The sequence below is a fragment of the Macaca nemestrina genome, chromosome 10 (genome assembly GCF_043159975.1).
Source record: "Macaca nemestrina isolate mMacNem1 chromosome 10, mMacNem.hap1, whole genome shotgun sequence".
In the NCBI taxonomy this organism is placed as follows: domain Eukaryota; kingdom Metazoa; phylum Chordata; class Mammalia; order Primates; family Cercopithecidae; genus Macaca; species Macaca nemestrina.
This window is the reverse complement of record NC_092134.1, coordinates 21,330,315-21,348,681: the sequence shown is the minus strand read 5'-3', so window position 1 is coordinate 21,348,681 and position 18,367 is coordinate 21,330,315. Positions and strand designations below refer to the sequence as shown.

Sequence of the window (18,367 nt, the reverse complement as noted above, 5' to 3'; positions counted from 1 at the left end):
AAGATAAAATAAATAAATAAATAAATAAGTCAACTTCTTTTGTTTACAAACTTAATTCCACAATAGCATTTTGGTATTGCTATTGGGTCAATGTGCCCACTGAAGTGTTTCTTCAAAATTAAGGGCAGATTTCTTCCAAGAATAAGGTTGCAATGTGCTGTAGCTTTAATATTAATACTGCTTTTGGACATTACCCTTGAAAAATGTTTGAGCTAGGCAGGAATATGAAAAAAAGACTCACTTATGGTGTTTAATAAAGATGTGAGTCTTACATAAGGAGGTCATGCCAGAATGAAGTGTAAGAGGGTGATATGGTTTGGATTTGTGTCCCCACCCAAATCTCATGTCCAGTTGCGGGGGGTGCCTGGTGGGAGGTGATTGGATAATGGGGGCGGATTTCCCCCTTGCTGTTCTGTGATAGTGAGTGAGTTCTCATGAAATCTAATGGTTAAAAAGTGTGTCACACTTCCCCCTTCGCTCTCTGTCTCTCCTGCTATCATGTGAAGAAGGTCCTTGCTTCCCCTTCACCTTGAACCATGGCTGTAAGTTTCCTGAGGCTTCCCAGTCATGCTTCCTGAGAAGCCTGTGAAACTGTGAGTCAATTAAAACTCTTTTTTTCATAAATTACCCAGTCTCAGGCAGTTCTTTATAGTAGTCTGAAAATGGACTAACAGAGGATATTGGGAGGAATTTGTCAATGACAAAGCCATGGTGACTTCCCATAGTTAGGAAATATTTTTAAAAATATTTCAAAGGAGGGCTGGGTGTCGTGGCTCACACCTGTAATGTCAGCACTTTGGGAAGCAGAGGCAGGCAGATCACTTGAGGCCAGGAGTTTGAGACCAGCCTGGAAAACATAGTGAAAACCTGACTCTGCTAAAAATACAAAATATTAGCTGGGTTTGGTGGTGCGAGCCTGTAATCCCAGCTACTCAGGTAGCTGAGGCACGTGAATCGCTTGAACCCAAGAGGTGGAGGGTGCAGTAAGCCGAGATCACACCGCAGCACTCCAGACTGGGCTACAAAGCGAGACTCTATCTCAACAACAAAAAAAAAATTCAAAGGAAAACATCATAGATGGAATCATGACTGACCAAGTGTCTGACACGTCATGCCTGTTTCATTGCTATAATCTAATTAACTGGGTTCTCTAACATCCTTACTAAGATTCCCCAGACACACATTTGTCATCACAGTCTGGAGTCCAGGAACTTTAACTTCTTGCTCATTATCTACAGTAGAAAATGTAAACTCGGTGTGACACTGAAGGACAGTGAAGACTAGGACCCCCTGGTTGTTTCCAACTATTATGGTCTATGGTTTCTGAAAACAAGTATTTCCTCCTATCAGCATGCCTAACATGTCTGTCATAATCACATATCATGTCCATTTGCCACTCTGGATCAGATCATGGTCTTGTTTCCAGGGAATTACCTTACTCTTCCCTATTCCTATTTAGTTTAACCCTCACAGTCCCGGTGAGGCTCTTGAAACTGCTCCCACATATCTTTCTCAACTTTCTTTCCCAGATGAAATAAGGCTTGAGGATACTCATGGAAAGTGAGGCAGAACCTATAGAGGAGGCAGTCCGAAACAGACCATCAGGTGGTTGTTTTCTAGGCAACAGGGAGAATATATGCTTCTTTATTAAGTGAAATTTCCAATTGGTACTGTGAGAGTGAGAAATATGTTTACTCATGAGACATGTTCTCAGAACCGCAATTCTGGAGAAATAGAAACAAAACCTTGTAAGAGACACACGAAATTTCCTCTGGTAGTGGATCTAATAGCCATGAGCTGGGTGTTGCAGACAATTTCACATGAAAAATAGAAATAAAAAAAGCATAGTGTCAGTGCTAAGGAACAGGAGAAAAAGCTCTTCCTCATGCCCTCCACTGCCATCCTATTTACCCACCCAAAGCCATCCTTTCTATTTCCATGAATAACTTATGTCATTATAAACAGGCAGAGACACAAATATATATGCTAAGATTAAAGCAAAAAGACACCAATTAGTTATTTGGTTTAAAAAAATAAGAATGGGCCGGGCGCAGTGGCACAAGCCTGTAATCCCAGCACTTTGGGAGGCCGAGACGGGTGGATCACGAGGTCAGGAGATCCAGACCATCCTGGCTAACACGGTGAAATCCCGTCTCTACTAAAAAATACAAAAAACTAGCCGGGCGAGGTGGCAGGCGCCTGTAGTCCCAGCTACTTGGGAGGCTGAGGCAGGAGAATGGCGTAAACCCGGGAGGCGGAGCTTGCAGTGAGCCGAGATCGCGCCACTGCACTCCAATCTGGGCGACAGAGTGAGACTCCGTCTCAAAAAAAAAAGTAAGAATGGGTTCTACTTTGAGGTAACAGATATGTCGGGATTTATGGAAAGCTCCAGACATTCAAGTATCTCTTTATGGAAAAACGAAAACTGCTGCCATAAAATTATATAAGTATATCAAATCTTACAACTATGAAGGGTTTGAATAGAAAGTTTTATATTTTTACACTAATACCCTAAAATAAGAGCCTGTTCATCTTGTTCATCAGCTTTTACAAGAGCAGAAAACTTCTGATTAGACTCAGTACATTGGCCATGTTTATAACCAATCTAAATACCTAAAAATGTTTTACGAAACAACTCAAGAGAAGAGATTTGAGACACCTTTCTTGAGCCCTCCAGGAGCTCTCTTCTTGCCTTGGATGCTAAGAACATGAGAACTATGTCAGCTCTGCATCTTGTGTTTTGCTAGCCTAATAAGTCCAACCAGGAAGATATTTTTTTAGAGCAAAAATGAACCTTTTTAAAAGGGAGAAAGTCATCTTTGTTCTAAATCAGGGGACTTCCATGTTCCACATTCTTAAGTAGCAGGTGTCACGTTCTCACTGCTTGGTCTTAAGACACGGAACTGAACTTCCTGAGACCTGGGTTTCTTCCTCAGTAAGATGCCACACAGAGTATTTGTGAGATGATCTAGTGCAGCGCCTGGCATACAGCCTGTGCTCAAATAAATGCTGATGGATCTCCAATCAAACACCATGACGAATATAGATTGTATTATTAATTGTGTATTGTTCAGCAACGATCAGATTTAATCACCATCAACTTATAATACTGAATTTCTCTGATATGGCATTCTGACCTACTATGTGATCATTTGCAAACATATTCCGGCTCTGCTACTATATAGCAAATGTCTGTGGGTTAGGAGCAAGGTTTGGTTAACTTGAAAATCACTGCTTTGGGCCCAGTTATGACTAAGGCTGGCATGGACTTTCCTGCTTTCCTCAGCGCTTCACTCAAGACCATGGTGACATTCAAGCAATTTAGTTTCTTGGATCCCAAATCAAGAATCCTGATCTTTTGCCTCTTCTGACCCTGTCTTCTGCTCTTAGTGCCCAAATCTCCAGAGGAAATCTGTCGGCCCACACCAGGCCTTGACTGCCCAGATTTATACTTTTTAAAAGAAGTGCCATTGTACTGAGAGGCTTGCACCTGCTGTAGCTTCCTATGTTTTCATTCATTCATTCATTCATTCCACAACTCTGTACTGAGACTTTATTCATGCATAGTTCTAGGCACTATGGCATGTGGCAGTGAGTAAGACAAAGCCTCTTCCCATGAAAATTATAAACTTGGGTTGGGGCAGGTGAGCAATAATCAGATAACTACATGATGTGCCAAGTTTCATTATGTGCAGTGTAGTAAAATGAGCAGATCAAGGGGATTGATAGTGATGTTAGGGTGGTGTGCTATATTAAACAGTAGTCACAGGGTCCTGTCTGATAAGGAGTCATTTGAGGAGAGACGTGTAGAAAATGAGGGGAAAAGCTCTGCAGGTATCTGCGGATGGGCAAACCAGGGAGAAGGAACTCTAGGCAGATGGTCCTAACACAGGAGCTTGCTCGGCACGTAAGAACAGCAAGGAGGGTCGGCACTTCTGGACAGAGTGAGCAGTGTGAAGAGCAGTGAATGAGGGCTGTGGGTGGACACAGGTCACATAAAGCCTTGGTAGGGAATGGTGTTTTTATTGCAGTGGAGATGGCAAGCATGGAAGGTTGTAGCATAGGAGTGATATGAGCTGAGACGCATGGAAGGAGTACTTCATCTGCTATATGAGGACCAGGCAGGAGCGGGCAATGGGCAATCCATTGTAGAAGCCAACAATGCTTAGCAGTGCCTGTGATTTGCCAAGCAGGAGATGTCAGAAGCTTGTAGGAAGGTGGTTGGAGTGGTACTGTGAGAATGGTTGGAATATGGAAATACTGTGTGATGGAGTTAAAGGGTTGGCTGAGAGAGCAGATGTAGAGTGTGAGATAAAGGAAGCAGAGCAGGATGGCTCCAGAGGCTTTGCCCCGAGCCACTGCAACAATGGAGTTGCCATTTACTAAGAGGGGATGAGTCTGGATAGAGCAGGTGTTGGAAGTGTTGACAGTTTGAGATGCCGGCTAAACATCCAAGCAGGCATGTCGGCTATGCAGTAAGATGACTGGGTCTGGATTTCAGGAGAGACATGATCGAGAGAAGTATATTTGAGAGCTGTCTATGCATCAGTGACACTTCAAGCCATGGGGAGTGGTTGACATTGCCTAGAGAGGGATTATAGCTAGAGAAGGGATCTGAGGACTGGGTGAGGACTTAGCTCTAGGGTATTCCACATGTAGTTGTTGCTACGAGGCAGTGGTGTCAGGAAATAAGTCAGAGAAAGATGGGACACAGAAAGACTGGACACTGTGGTAGAATACCAGCAAGGGATAGCTCTGTCCAGAAAACCAAGAAAAGAAAGTGTTTCTGGAGGGGTTTTCATGACAAACCCAGTTCAGCAGGAAATCCTCTTGGCTCTATGCTTAACATATGTCCAGAAAGTGACCTCTTACCCCATCCCCACTCTCCAGTGTTGTACAAGTCACCTTCAACTTCCTCCCAGTCAACTGTACAAGTCTTTAACTAGTCCTCTGCTTCCATTCTGACTGCCCTTATAGCCTGTTGTTCATCCAGCAGGCAGAGTGATTCTCTTAATGTATAAGGCACCTCACACTAATTTTTTTTAAAAAATGGAAAATGGGTCTTGTGGCCAGGCACAGTGGCTCACGCCTGTAGTTCCAGCACTTTGGGAGGCCAAGGCAGGCATATCACCTGAGGTCAGAAGTTCGAGACCAGCCTGGCCAATGAGATGGCAAAACCACATCTCTACTAAAAATACAAAAATTAGCCTGGCGTGGTGGTGGGCGCTTGTAATCCCAGCTACTTGGGAGGCTGAGGGAGGAGAACCGCTTGAACCCGGGAGGCGGAGGTTGTGGTGAGCCGAGATCACACCACTGCACTCCAGCCTGGGCAACAAAGTGAGACTCTGTCTCTAAATAAATAAATAAATAAATAAAAGGGGCCTCACTATGTTGCCTGGGCTCCTCTCAAGCTATCCTCCTGCCTCAGCAAATGGTGTTCATGTTTGCATAAAGACAGGACTGAGTGTTGATCATGTGATTTGACAATGGAGTTATTCACTAGTAGCTTGTAGTAGAACAGTTAGCTGGATAGGGGTGGAAGGATAAAAGCCTTATTCTACCAGAATCAATATAGAAAGGATGGGTCAATAAACATTTGTAAAGGTCTTCATCCTGATTAGTATTCACAGAAATGCGAAGCCTAGCTACAAAATAATATCATTGCATATCGCAAGCTTTGCAAAATTTAAGAGTCACAACACCAATTCTTAATGAGAGTGTGCAGCAGCTAGCGATTCCCAATCTGCTTTGGGAATGTGAATTGGCACATTCTTTTGTAATATGATTTATTATATTCTAGCTCACTGAAATTTTGCCTATCCTGTAACCTAGCATCTACTTCTAGGTTTATACTGTAGAAGGTCATATGCATTTGCATCATGTTACACAGACAATAATATTCACAGCAGCAGTGTTTATGGGTATACCCTGAAAGCAAAGGATAACAGATAAAGAAAGGATCATGAATCTTAAGGGATTCACACAGAGAAATACCAGTGTTGTGCTATGGAGAGGAATGAACTTTGGCTTCACACAATAATGTGGAGGCAACTTAAGTGAACTGCAGGATAAAAGAAGCCCCATAGAAAGTTGTACTTTTATGTATTCATATGAAGTCTAAAGACAGGTGAAATGAAACTACACGTTACAGGTTGCAAATTTAGAAGGTGAAAGTACAAGAAAATGTGAGGAAGCTGTTACTTTACAAAAAAATCCAAAAGTAAAAAGTAGCCAGGCGTGTTGGCATGTACTTATCCTCCCAGGTACGTGGGAGGCTGAGGCAGGAGGATTGCTTGAACTCAGGAGTTCAGGGGTGCAGTGATCCATGATCACACCACTGCACTCTAGCCTGGGTGACAGAGCAGGACCCTGTGTCTCAAAGAAAAGTAACAATAAAAACAAAAAAGATCATGAGTATCTGTGCAGGAGGAGGAATTTGTAATTACAAAGGGGCACCCAGGTTACTGCTGTGGAGCTCAAAGTGTTGTTTGAACAAAATTATGCTTATATAGCTTTTCTATTTTTCATAATTCCCCAAAATCTACATCTATTTTTAAAATCAACATTTCAGTGAATGTGCAGTACTCCAGAATTTTAAAATGTTAAAAACAGATAATAGGTGATGAAGTATGGAGACAGCAAGTACGTATACTTTTTTTTTTTTGAGACAGTGTCTCACTCTGTTGCCCATCCTGAAGTGCAGTGGCAGGATCTTGGCTCACTGCAACCTTCAACTCCTGGGCTTCGGCAATCCTCCTGCTTCATCCTCACAAATAGCTGGGACTACAGGCACAAGCCACCATACCTAGCTAATTTTTGTATTTTTAGTAGAGATGAGGTTTCGCTATGTTTCCCAGGCTGGTCTCCAACCCCTGGCTCAAATGGTCCATTCACCTCACCAAAGTGATGGAATTACAGGTGTGAGTGATACCTGGTCAAGTATGTACTTTTTATAAAAGCCATTATAAAACAGAGGCAAGATCTGGATGGTTACTGGAGAGTGATGTGGGCTGAAAGAAGTAATTTTTTTAAGGTGAGGAGGTACAACAAATAAGAAGGTTGATCCAGTGGACAAACACATTTTTAAGATTAGAAGAGAGAAGGGCCCATTGTAAAAGCAAAGTTCATAAGAAATTGAAATTAAAGGAGACCTTACAAAAATGAAAGAACTGACCTTACATAAGACCATAGATGATTCATCCATTATAACAGGAAAATTTAGATAGAGGTGGATTCATCTGGGAGCAACATTTTCTTCTATTTTTTTTTTTTTCAGTGAAATATGAGGCAAGAAGAAATCAGGAGAGGAGCTGACTAGCAAAATGCTGTAGGAGGTAAATCTGGAGATCAGGAATGTGCCATTAGTCAGTATAGGTCAGTCAGCATGTGGGTTTCCCTGAAGACATTTTTAGCCATTGGGGCAGGCATGCAACAAGTACAAATAACACACCACTGTACCACTCCTGTACCACTCATACCCAGGAGTCCTTTATTCATTCAAACATGGTTCTTTTTAATCTACTCTTAGACAATACCTCTTATAGACATGGTGGTATCAGGATGAACAAATACAAGTGGTCACTGAAAACATGGAGATTATATTCTAACACAGGGAAGATTTTAGGACACCTACTTTTCAATGAGCATAAGAATAATTTTTTTTTTTTTTTTAAAAGACAGAGTCTCAGTCTGTCGCCCAGGCTGGAGTGCAATGGTGTGATCATGGCTCACTGCAACCTCCACCTCCCAGGTTCAAACAGTTCTCCTGCCTCAGCCTCCTGAGTAGGTGGGATTACAGGGACCTGCCATCACGCCTGGCTAATTTTTTGTATTTTTAGTAGAGATGGGGTTTCGCCATGTTGGCCAGGCTGCTCTCGAACTCCTGACCTCAGGTGATCACCTGCCTCGGCTTCCCAAAGTGCTGGGATTACAGGCGTGAGCCACAGCACCCAGCCTCATAAGAATAATCTTGGCCCGGCACGGTGTCTCACGCCTGTAAGCCCAGCACTTTGGGAGGCCGAGGTGGGTGGATCATGAGGTCAGGAGATCAAGACCATCCTGGCTAACATGGTGAAAACCCATCTCCACTAAAAATACAAAAAATTAGCTGGGCATGGTGGCGGGCACCTGTAGTCCCAACTACTCGGGAGGCTGAGGCAGGAGAATGGTGTGAACCCGGGAGGCGGAGCTTGCAGTGAGCCGAGATCGCGCCACTGCACTCCAGTCTGGGCGACAGAGCAAGACTCCATCTCAAAAAAAAAATAATAATAATCTTATCACCTCCATATGTGAGACTATCCCAAGGAGAGTGTAGTTCTGGAGGTACCAGCCAATGGTCTATGATAATCACATATAACAGAAAGCTGCTCTGCTGGCATCTCCCATATACTCTTTTGGATAGTGTTACAATCAGAATTTAGAAACTCAATGTTGGCAATGTTAAAAAACAGGACTATGCCTTGCCCATGGGTCATCAGCCCACTGGGATCTATGTTGGGGCACAGGGTAGCCACCATACTTGCATTTTCCAACAGCCTGGCCCCTGAAATGCAGACACACATATCTATAATGCCTCACTGAGCAGAAAAGAGCACCATAGGTAAAGATGTTTGTGTGCTTAGAGATGAGTTTTAGAAGAGAGGAAATGGACAGTGGTGTATGCCCACCAGAGAGATCTCCAAGACCCCTGGTCTGGAACATGTGGAGTTAGCTGAGCAACGGACAACAGGAGGGGTGGGGGAGGGGTTGTTCCATGTAGGCCAGTTGAGAAAGGCATGGAGATTTTGTTTCCCCTCGCACAGTATAGTCCTACATTATAGAGTTTCTGGTCTTTTTGATAATACATCCCTCCATGATGTCGATAGGACCTTAACCAGGGGCACTGAAGCTGAAGCTGAAAGGGAAAGTCATCAAGTATGGAAAATTTCTGAAAGATATGAGATAGACCCGGAAGACTAGGCAGAGACTCAGCCAGAAAGCTGGGTCTTTCAGAGGTGAAAGTAGCTTCATGCAGCTGGCATAGATCTGGGGCTAGTACCTGTGTCTGACGGTCTGCGTGTCAGGGAGAGCTGCTGCTCATGGACACAAGTTGCATCATCAACTGATTCCCTAGGGCCATGTCAGTGACAGCCTCTGTGAGAGACTCTGCCTCCTTCCTGTCTTCTCTGATGAAACTCCATGTGGTGTTGTATGAGGCTAGGAGGGTGCTTCAGACCTGGGCTCCCCAGATGAAAAATTTGAGGCTGAGGCTAGTGCCAGGTCAATCGTGTGTCAGGGTGGGGATGATGTTGCTTTTGGGGATAATTTTTCTCCCGAGCATATGCTGTGACATGGCTTCGGTATATTACTCTTCCTATGAAATAGTCATCCCAAAGCGGCTGATGGTCAGGGGAAGTGAAGACTCAGTGGAAAAGGCAACCTATTTGCTACTTATGCAAGGCCAGAAGCACTTGGTTCACCTGAAGGTGAAAAGAAGCCATTTTGTGAATAACTTTCCAGTCTACAGTTACCACAATGGCATCCTGGGGCAAGAATCGCCTTTCATCTCACATGACTGCCACTATGAAGGCTACATAGAAGGAGTGTCAGGTTCTTTCGTTTCTGTCAACACCTGTGCAGGTCTCAGGGGCATCCTGATTAAGGAGGAAAAATCTTACAGCATTGAGCCCATGGACTCTTCAAGACGGTTTGAACATGTGTTATACACCATGGCACATGGAGCGCGAGTCTCCTGTGGTGTCACTTCCAGAGACAGCCATGTGGTGTCCACTAGCTGGCAACAAGGGAGCAGGAAGCCTCATGATCTACAGGCGCTGTCCTACTTGTGGTCACACACCAAGTACGTGGAGATGTTTGTTGTGGTCAACAACCAGCGGTTCCAGATGTGGGGCAGTAACATCAATGAGACGGTCCAGAGAGTAGTGGATGTCATTGCTCTGGCCAACGGCTTCACTAGGGGAATAAACACAGAGGTGGTGCTGGCCGGAATGGAGATTTGGACCGAGGGGGACCTAATAGATGTCGCAGTGGACTTGCAAATCACACTCAGGAATTTCAATCGCTGGAGACAAGAGATGCTCTTCCGTCGTGCGAAGCACGATGTTGCCCACATGATCGTCGGGCATCATCCTGGACAGAATACGGGCCAGGCCTTTCTCAGTGGTGCCTGCTCAAGCGGTTTTGCGGCAGCTGTTGAATCCTTCCATCATGAAGATATGCTGTTGTTTGCAGCCCTGATGGTCCATGAGCTCGGGCACAACCTGGGTATTCAGCACGACCACTCGGCCTGCTTTTGCAGAGAGAAGCACTTTTGCCTCATGCATGAAAATATCACAAAAGAAAGTGGCTTCAGCAACTGCAGCTCTGACTACTTCCACCAGTTCCTTCGAGAACACAAAGGGGCCTGCCTATTTAACAAGCCACGGCCCAGGGGCCGCAAGCGTAGGGATTCTGTCTGTGGAAATGGCGTGGTGGAGGACACGGAGCAGTGTGACTGTGGTTCTCTATGTCAGCGTCACCCATGTTGTGATGAAAACTGTATACTGAAGGTGAAAGCAGAGTGCAGTGATGGTCCATGTTGTCATAACTGTAAATTTCAACCTAAGGGGTATTCTTGCCGTCCTTCTAGTGATTCCTGCGACCTCCCAGAATTTTGCAATGGTACATCTGCAGTATGCCCCGACAACAGGCATAAGCAAGATGGCTCAAAATGTCATAGAATTTACCAGTGCATTAAAGGTAATTGTATGGACCCTAACAATCAGTGCAAACAAGTATTTGGATATGGTGCAAAATCAGCCTCACAAGAGTGTTACAATTCAATGAACAGCAAAGGGGACCGATTTGGAAACTGTGGCATTCCTACCAGTCCTGGGTCACAATATGTTCGGTGTTCAGATGGTAATACATTTTGTGGGAAACTTATATGTTCTGGGTTTACAGGCTTACCAAAAATCAGTCTCCAACATACAATGATTCAGGTCCCTTGGGGAGATGACTCATGTTGGAGCATGGATGCCTATACAAGTACTGACATTCCTGATGAAGGAGACGTGCACAATGGCACTTACTGTGCACCAAATAAAGTCTGCCTAAATTCCGCCTGCACAGATAAAACCCCAGTGATGTCTGCCTGCAACCCAGAAAAAACGTGTAATGGGAACGGAGTTTGTAACGATTTAGGGCACTGCCACTGTAATGAAGGGCATGCCCCCCCTGACTGTGTTACTGCAGGAAGTGGAGGTAGTGTGGACAGTGGCCCTCCTGGTAAGCCAGGTGGGACACCTTCAGGAGGTCAAAATCAAAAGATATCTAGTTCCAAACATGAAGAACGTGCTGTAGACATGATGATATTATCATTCATTATACTTTTTATAATACTATTATTAAGTGTAATTACTTGCTTGATCTGCTTGCTTAAAAAATCACCAGAGGCTGCCCCAGCAGAAGCTCCTCCAGCAGTGCCTCCACCACCGGCCCCAGAAATAAAGCCAGAGGCAGCAGAAGTGGCCCCAGAAGAAAAAGAAGAAAAAGAAGAGGAGAAGGAAGAAGATGAAGAAGAAGAAGAAGAGGAGAAGGAAGAAGAAGAAGAAAAGGAGGAGGAAGCATCAGATTCTTAAGATTAGAAATAGGGAGATGAAGCCAAGTATATCAAACTTCTCAAGCACTGAGTGGAAATGAGAGGTTTGGTGAAGTAGAAATAGATAGCTTTAGTGGCTCTGACTCAGATATACTAATGTGGAAGGAAGGATTCTTTCACTTTTATTATTCATTTTAGTAATTAAATTTACATTAATTTAATATGTCAAATATTTTGGTACCTTTTGCTTTTTCACATTTCATTGGAACCATTAACATGCATCTTTGGACATCAATGTCCTTGTCTTTTTGGGCCAATTGTTTTAGTCACCAGAAACTTTTTCAGGACATGCTGTCTTCTATTTGTTTGACATACAGAATCATATGTGCCTGAATTTATTACTGTCTCTGGAATTTTCATTTTAAGTAACAACTACCTATTATGTGAGGACAATTGTTATATGATTAGTTGTTCTAACTTGACCTATAAATGTGCATTCATCAAAGGAAGAGTTTTTAAATCCAAAAACAAATAAAACCCTATTCATATTAGACATGTCTTCAGGTTCCACATGGTTTAGTTATTGAGTCCACTTTATTCTGGGGCACTGCGGGAGGGACTGTATCAAAGAAGAAAACCCTGATTGCTTGTTGGTTAAGAGGTCAGCATTGAGGTCACCTGCTTTCCAAATCTGGCAGATGTTTAATACGATATATGTATATTTGATTTATTATTTCCCAATATTTCTAGATGCTTCCTACAGCCATCTTCCCTTTGTACCTAAAATACTTTTTATCTTCAAGGCCAGCTTTTTTTTTTTTTTTTTTTTTTGAGATGGAGTCTCGCTCTGTCACTCCAGAGCGCTGGAGCGCAGTGCTGTGATCTCAGCTCACTGCAACCTCCGCCTCCTGGGTTCAAGCGATTCTCCTGCCTTAGCCTCCTGAGTAGCTGGGATTACAGGTGCATGCCATCACACCTGGCTTATTTTTGTATTTTTAGTAGAGACAGGGTTTCCCCACGTTGGCCAGGCTGATCTCAAACTCCTGATCTACCTGCCTCAGCCTCCCAAAGTGAGGCCAACTTTCATAGCTTTTCTGTTTTACTAATTTCCCTGGGATGAACTTCATACCCCTCAGATAACTCATGGCTGATGAACATACCTAGAGTTAGGAAACTGTGTTTACATTAATTCTATAATAGTATAGAGGCATCTACCACAGTGCTGACTATATGTATGAAATTAAAATATTTTTGGCCAGGCGAGGTGGCCTGTAATCCCAGCACTTTGGGAGGTCAAGGAGGGTGGATCACCTGAGGTCAGGAGTTTGAGAACAGTCTGGTCAGCATAGTTAAACCCCGTCTCTACTAAAAATACAAAAATTACCCGGGAGTAGTAGCATGCGCCTGTAGTTCCAACTACTTGGGAGGCTTGAAGTAGGTGAACTGCTTGAAACCGGGACGTTGAGGCTACAGTGAGCCAAGATCACACCACTGTACTCCAGCCTGGGTGACAAAGCGAGACTCTGTCTCAAAAAAAAAAAAACTAAAAATAAATATTTTTTCCTCTAGTTTTCGTTTAAAAAAATTATTCACATTAATAACTTGTTGACTGAATATCAGAAGGAACTTCTGTACAGGTAATAGAATTCTGGAGGTGGCAATTACTTCTCTGAGAAGAGAGCACAAAGAAAATATAATGTTAACATTAGGCCAGGCTCGGTGGTTCATGCCTGTAATCCCCACACTTTGGGAGGCCAAGGTGAAAGGATCACTTTCGGCCAGGAATTCAAGATCAGCCTGAGCAACATAGTAAGACCCTGTCTCTACAAAAAAAAAAAAAAATTAGCCGGGCATAGTGGTGTGCACCTATAATCCCAGCTACTCAGGGGGCTAAGCCAGGAGGATTGCTGAGCCCAGGAGTTCGAGGTTGCAGTGAGCTATGATACCACCACTATACTCTAGCCTGGGCTACAGAGCAAGACCCTGTCTCAAATAAATAAAAAACATTCATTCTGTTCCAGGCACTGTGTTAAAGCAATACTTTACATTCATTGCCTTAATTTAATCCTCCCAACTTCCCAATAAAACTTCCATCTCGTATATGAGGAAACAGAGACTGAAGAGTTTGCTATAGAGGTAGCCAGTAAGTGGTAGGACCTGTATCCCTCCCCAGGAATGAGTGAATCTACTGCCTCATGAGCTTTTTCCTTCCGTTAAAAACAAAACAAAACAAAACAAAACAAAAAAACAAACAAAAAAAACTGAAGGGAAAGACATGTCCTTAATTGCCCAGAACAGAGGTGCTTCTTCAGTGACTCTAATGAAACCAAAGCCTTACAAACACATGCTGATCTCTGTCATGAATCTACTGCATTGTGTAGTCATTATGGATTAAAATGTCTTTTCCCCTACTACATCCTGACAGAATGGAGTGGCAAGTTGGCATCATTATTCAGTTTTGTAGGCCCAGCTCACTGCTCAACAAATGTTGACCAAGTGAATAATTTAATCAAATCCAACTGTCACAACCGTGGCAATATTTGTACCTTGAGAAGGATTTTTTTTTTCCCCAAAGGTGGTGTCTAGGCACGGTAGATGGTGGAATAGAAGGCTCCACCAATCATCCCCCTGCAGCAAGGACACCAACTTAACAACTATCTACACACAAAAAAGCACATTCATAAGAACTAAAAATCAGAAGGGATAACTGGACCAAACACAGCTGACACCTGCCAACAGAGGGAGCATTTAAACCAGTTCTAGCCAGAGGGAAATGATAGATCCCAGCACTGGAACTTGAGTTCCTGTAAGCCTCACCACCATGGGTTAAAGCGTTCTGGGGCCCCAAAGAAACTTGAAAGGCAGTCCAGGACACAAGGACTGCAAAACCTAGGTGGAGTCCTAGTGCTGAATTGGCCCCGAGACAGTGAACTGGGTGAGAGGGTGGTGGGGACATGACCTACTTTGAAACCAGCTGGAGTGGCTAAGAGCATCACCCCTCCCCCTTCACCCCAGGCTGCAAAGCTCACAGTTGTGAGAGACTCTCCTTCCCTCCACTTGAGGAGAGGAGTGGGAAAAGTGTGGAGGTCTTTGTCTTATATCTTAGATACCAGCTCAGCCACAGCAAGATAGGGCACTGGTCAGAGTTCTGGGGCCCACTTTCCAGGCCCTAACTTCTGGATGATAATACTAGACACACCCTGGGCCAGAAGGGAACCTGCTGCCTTGAAGGGAAAGACTCAGTTCTGGCAGCGTTCATCACCTGCGAATGGAAGAGCCCTTGGGCCCTGAATAACCAGCAACAATACCCAGGCACTACATCGAGGGCTTTGGGTGAGAGTCTGAGACTTGCTGGCTTCAAGTGAGACTAAGCACATTCCCAGCTGTAGTGGTTATGGGGCAAGACTCCTTCCACTTGAGAAAAGCAGAGGGAAGAGTAAATGGGATTTTCTCTTACACCTTACGTACCAGCTCGGCCACAGGTGAGTAGAGTATCAAGTGGGCTAGAGTCCCCGATTCCAGGACTTAGCCTTGGACAGCATTTCTGGACCTGCCCTGGGCCAGAGGGGAGCCCAATTTCCTGAAGAGTGAGTCCTGGGCCAGACAGCATTCACCACAAGCTGATTGAAGAGCCCTTGGGCCTTAAGGGAACTTTGGCAGTAGTCTGGCAGTACTCCCCATGGGCCCATGGTGGTGGTGGCCACAGGGTAAGGCTTCTCTGCCTTTGGAAAGTGAAAGGAAGAGTGAGAAGGTCTGCATCTAGTGATTTGAGTGCCAGCTCAGCCACAGTACAAGAGAACATCAGGTAGACTTCTAAGGTTTTTGAATCTAGTCCCTGGCTGGCTCCTCTGGACCCACTCAGGGCCCGGGGAAACTCACCACCCTGAAGGGAAGGACACAAGCCTGGCTGGCCTTGCCACCTGCTGATTGTAGAGCCCCAAGGCCTTGAGCAAATATAGGTGGTAGTCAGGGAGTGGTTACAGCAGACATTGGGCAAGACCCAGAACTGTGCTGGCTTCAGGTCTGACCCAGTGCAGTCATAGTGGTGGTGGCCACAGGGGTGTTTGTGTCACTGTACCCCCAGTGGTGGCTCAGAACAGAGATAGAGACTCTGTATGTCTGAGAGAAATTAAGGGAAGAGAACAAGTCTCTGGCTGGCAATCCAGATTATCCTGGATCTTGCCTAAGACTATCAAGGCAGTATCTCTATGAATCTTCAAGAACCACAGCATTACTGGGCTTGGGGTGCCCCCTAAAGCAGATACCGCTTAGATTACAACACCTAAGTCCTTACAAATATCTGGAAAGCCTTCCCAAGAAGGATAGGTACAAACAAGCCCAGACTGCGAAGACTACAATAAATACCTAACTCTTCAATGCCCAGACACAGACAAACATCTACAAGTATCAAGACAATCCAAGAAAACATGACCTCATCAAATGCACTAAATAAGGTACCAGGGACCGATCCTGGAGAAACAGATATCTGACCTTTCAGACAGAGAATTCAAAATAACTGTCTTGGAGGAAATTCAAAGAAACTCAAAATAACACAGAGAAGGAATTAAGAATTCTATCAGATAAATTTAACAAAGAGATTGAAATAATTAAAAAGAATCAAGCAGAAATTCTGGAGCTAAAAATGCAATAGGCATACTGAAGAATGCATCAGTGTCTTTCAATAACAGAATTGATCAATCAGAAGAGAGAATTAGTGAGCCTGAAGACAGGCTATTTGAAAATAAACAGCCAAAGGAGCAAAAAGAAAAAGAAAAAAGGAAGCATGCCTACAGGATCTAGAAAATAGTCTCAAAAGGGCAAATCTGAGTTATTGGCCTTAAAGAGGAGGTAGAGAGAGAGATGGGGTAGAAAGTTTATTCAAAGGGATAATAACAGACAACTTCCCAAACCTAGAGAAAGGTATCAATATCCAAGTAAAAGAAGGTTGTAGACCACCAAGCAGATTTAACCCAAAGAAGACTACCTCAAGGGATTTAATAATCAAACTCCCAAAAATCAAGGATAAAGGAGCCTAAAAGCAGAAAGAGAAAACAAACAAATCAGGCCAGGCTTCCTCAGCCACATGAACTGCCAGGGCTGGGGCTGAGAAAATCAATTATTTTTTTAATAAAAAAAAGAAAGAAAGAAAACAAACAAACAAATAACATACAGTGGAGCTCCAATATTTCTGGTCACAGACTTCTCAGTGGAAACCTTAGAGGCCAGAAGAGAGTGGCAAGACATATTTAAAGTTCTGAAGGAAAAAACTTTTACCCTAGAATAGTGTATCTAATGAAAATATCCCTCAAACACGAAGGAGAAATACTTTCCCAAACAAAAGCTGAGGGATTTCATCAACATCAGACCTGTCCTACAAGAAATGCTTTCAAGGGAGCACTTCAATCAGAAAGAAAAGAATATTAATGAGCAATAAGTAATCACCCTGAAGGTACAAAACTCACTGGTAATAGAAATACACAGAAAAACACAGAATATTATAACACTGTAACTGTGGTGTATAAACTACTCTTATTTCAAGTAGAAAGAATAAATAATATACCAATCAAAATAACAACAACAACAACTTTTCAAGACATAGCACAGTAAAATATAAACAGAAACAACCAAAAGTGAAAAAGCAGAGGTATGAAGTTAAGGTGTAGAGTTCTTAGTTTTCTTTTTGCTTGTTTGCTTATACAAACAGTGTTATGTTGTTATCAGTTTAAAATAATGGGTTATAAGATAGTGTTTGCAAGCCTCATGGTAACCTCAAGCCAAAAAAACATATAATAGATACACAAAAATAAAAAGCAAGAAACTAAATTAGTTTCTTAATAATTTAGAAATAATAATAAATAAAAATAAAAATAATATAATAATTATATTATTATTATTATAATATTAGGATCACCTGAGGTCAGGAGTTTGAGACCAGCCTGACCAACACGGAGAAACCCCATCTCTACCAAAAATACAAAATTAGCTGGGTGTAGTGGCACAAGCCTATATAATCCCAGCTACTCGGGAGGCTGAGGCAAGAGAATCACTTGAACCCAGAAGGCGGAGGTTGCGGTGAGCCGGCAACAAGAGTGAAACTCCGTTTCAAAAAAAAAAAAAAAAAAAGAAAGAAACCCCTGGGACCCGACGGCTTCACTGCTAAATTCTAGCAAACATTTAAAGAAGAACCAATACCAATCCTACTCAAACTACAGAAGAGGAAGACATACTTCCAAACTCATTCTACAAGGCCAATATTACCCTGATTCCAAAAACCAGACAAAGACACATCAAGAAAAAGAAAGAAAGAGAGAAAGGAAGGAAAGAAGGAAGGAAAGAAGGCAGGAAGGAAGGAAGGAAGGAAGGAAGGAAGGAAGGAAGGAAGGAAGGAAGGAAGGAAACAAATTACAGGCATTGGTCTCTGATGAATATCAGATATCTCGGATGAATATCTCTGACAAAAATCTTCAACAAATTACTAGCAAATCTAATTCAGGAATATATTAAAAAGATTATTCATCATGACCAAGTGGAATTTATCCCTGGGATGCAAGGATGGTTCAACATATGCAAATCAATTAATGTGATACATCATATCAACAGAATGAAGGACAAAATCCATATGGTCATTTCAGTAGATGCTGAAAAAGCATTTGATAAAGTTCAGCATACCTTCATGATAAGAACCCTTATCAAAAAACTAGGTATAGAAGGAACATACCTTAACATAATAAAAGCCATATACCACAGACCTACAGCTAGTATCATACTGAACGAGGAAAAACTGAAACC

General features: G+C 43.1%; 2 protein-coding genes across 5 annotated transcripts in view; one reads left to right on the top strand and one right to left on the bottom strand.

The window, feature by feature from the left end:
- Positions 1-18,367, bottom strand: part of LOC105493731 (transmembrane protein 116) — a 130,032-nt gene that overhangs the window by 32,915 nt on the left and 78,750 nt on the right. The window contains exon 11 of one of the 4 annotated variants that reach the window (XM_071071059.1): positions 18-1,797. The exons of the other annotated variants lie outside the window; for them this stretch is intronic. Coding sequence (XP_070927160.1) covers positions 1,711-1,797 — 87 coding nt within the window. The 3' untranslated portion in view covers positions 18-1,710. Of the gene's footprint in view, positions 1-17; positions 1,798-18,367 lie in introns of those variants that run through there. 4 annotated transcript variants of the gene reach the window in all.
- LOC105493393 (disintegrin and metalloproteinase domain-containing protein 1a-like) lies at positions 9,117-11,618 on the top strand. The gene has a single exon (XM_011760991.3). The coding sequence runs from the start codon at positions 9,117-9,119 to the stop codon at positions 11,616-11,618; it is 2,502 nt and encodes an 833-aa protein (XP_011759293.2).

Bases quoted from the DNA above. Each gene is read 5' to 3' on its own strand.
- LOC105493393 (XM_011760991.3), top strand. From the start codon at position 9,117: ATGTCAGTGACAGCCTCTGTGAGAGACTCTGCCTCCTTCCTGTCTTCT.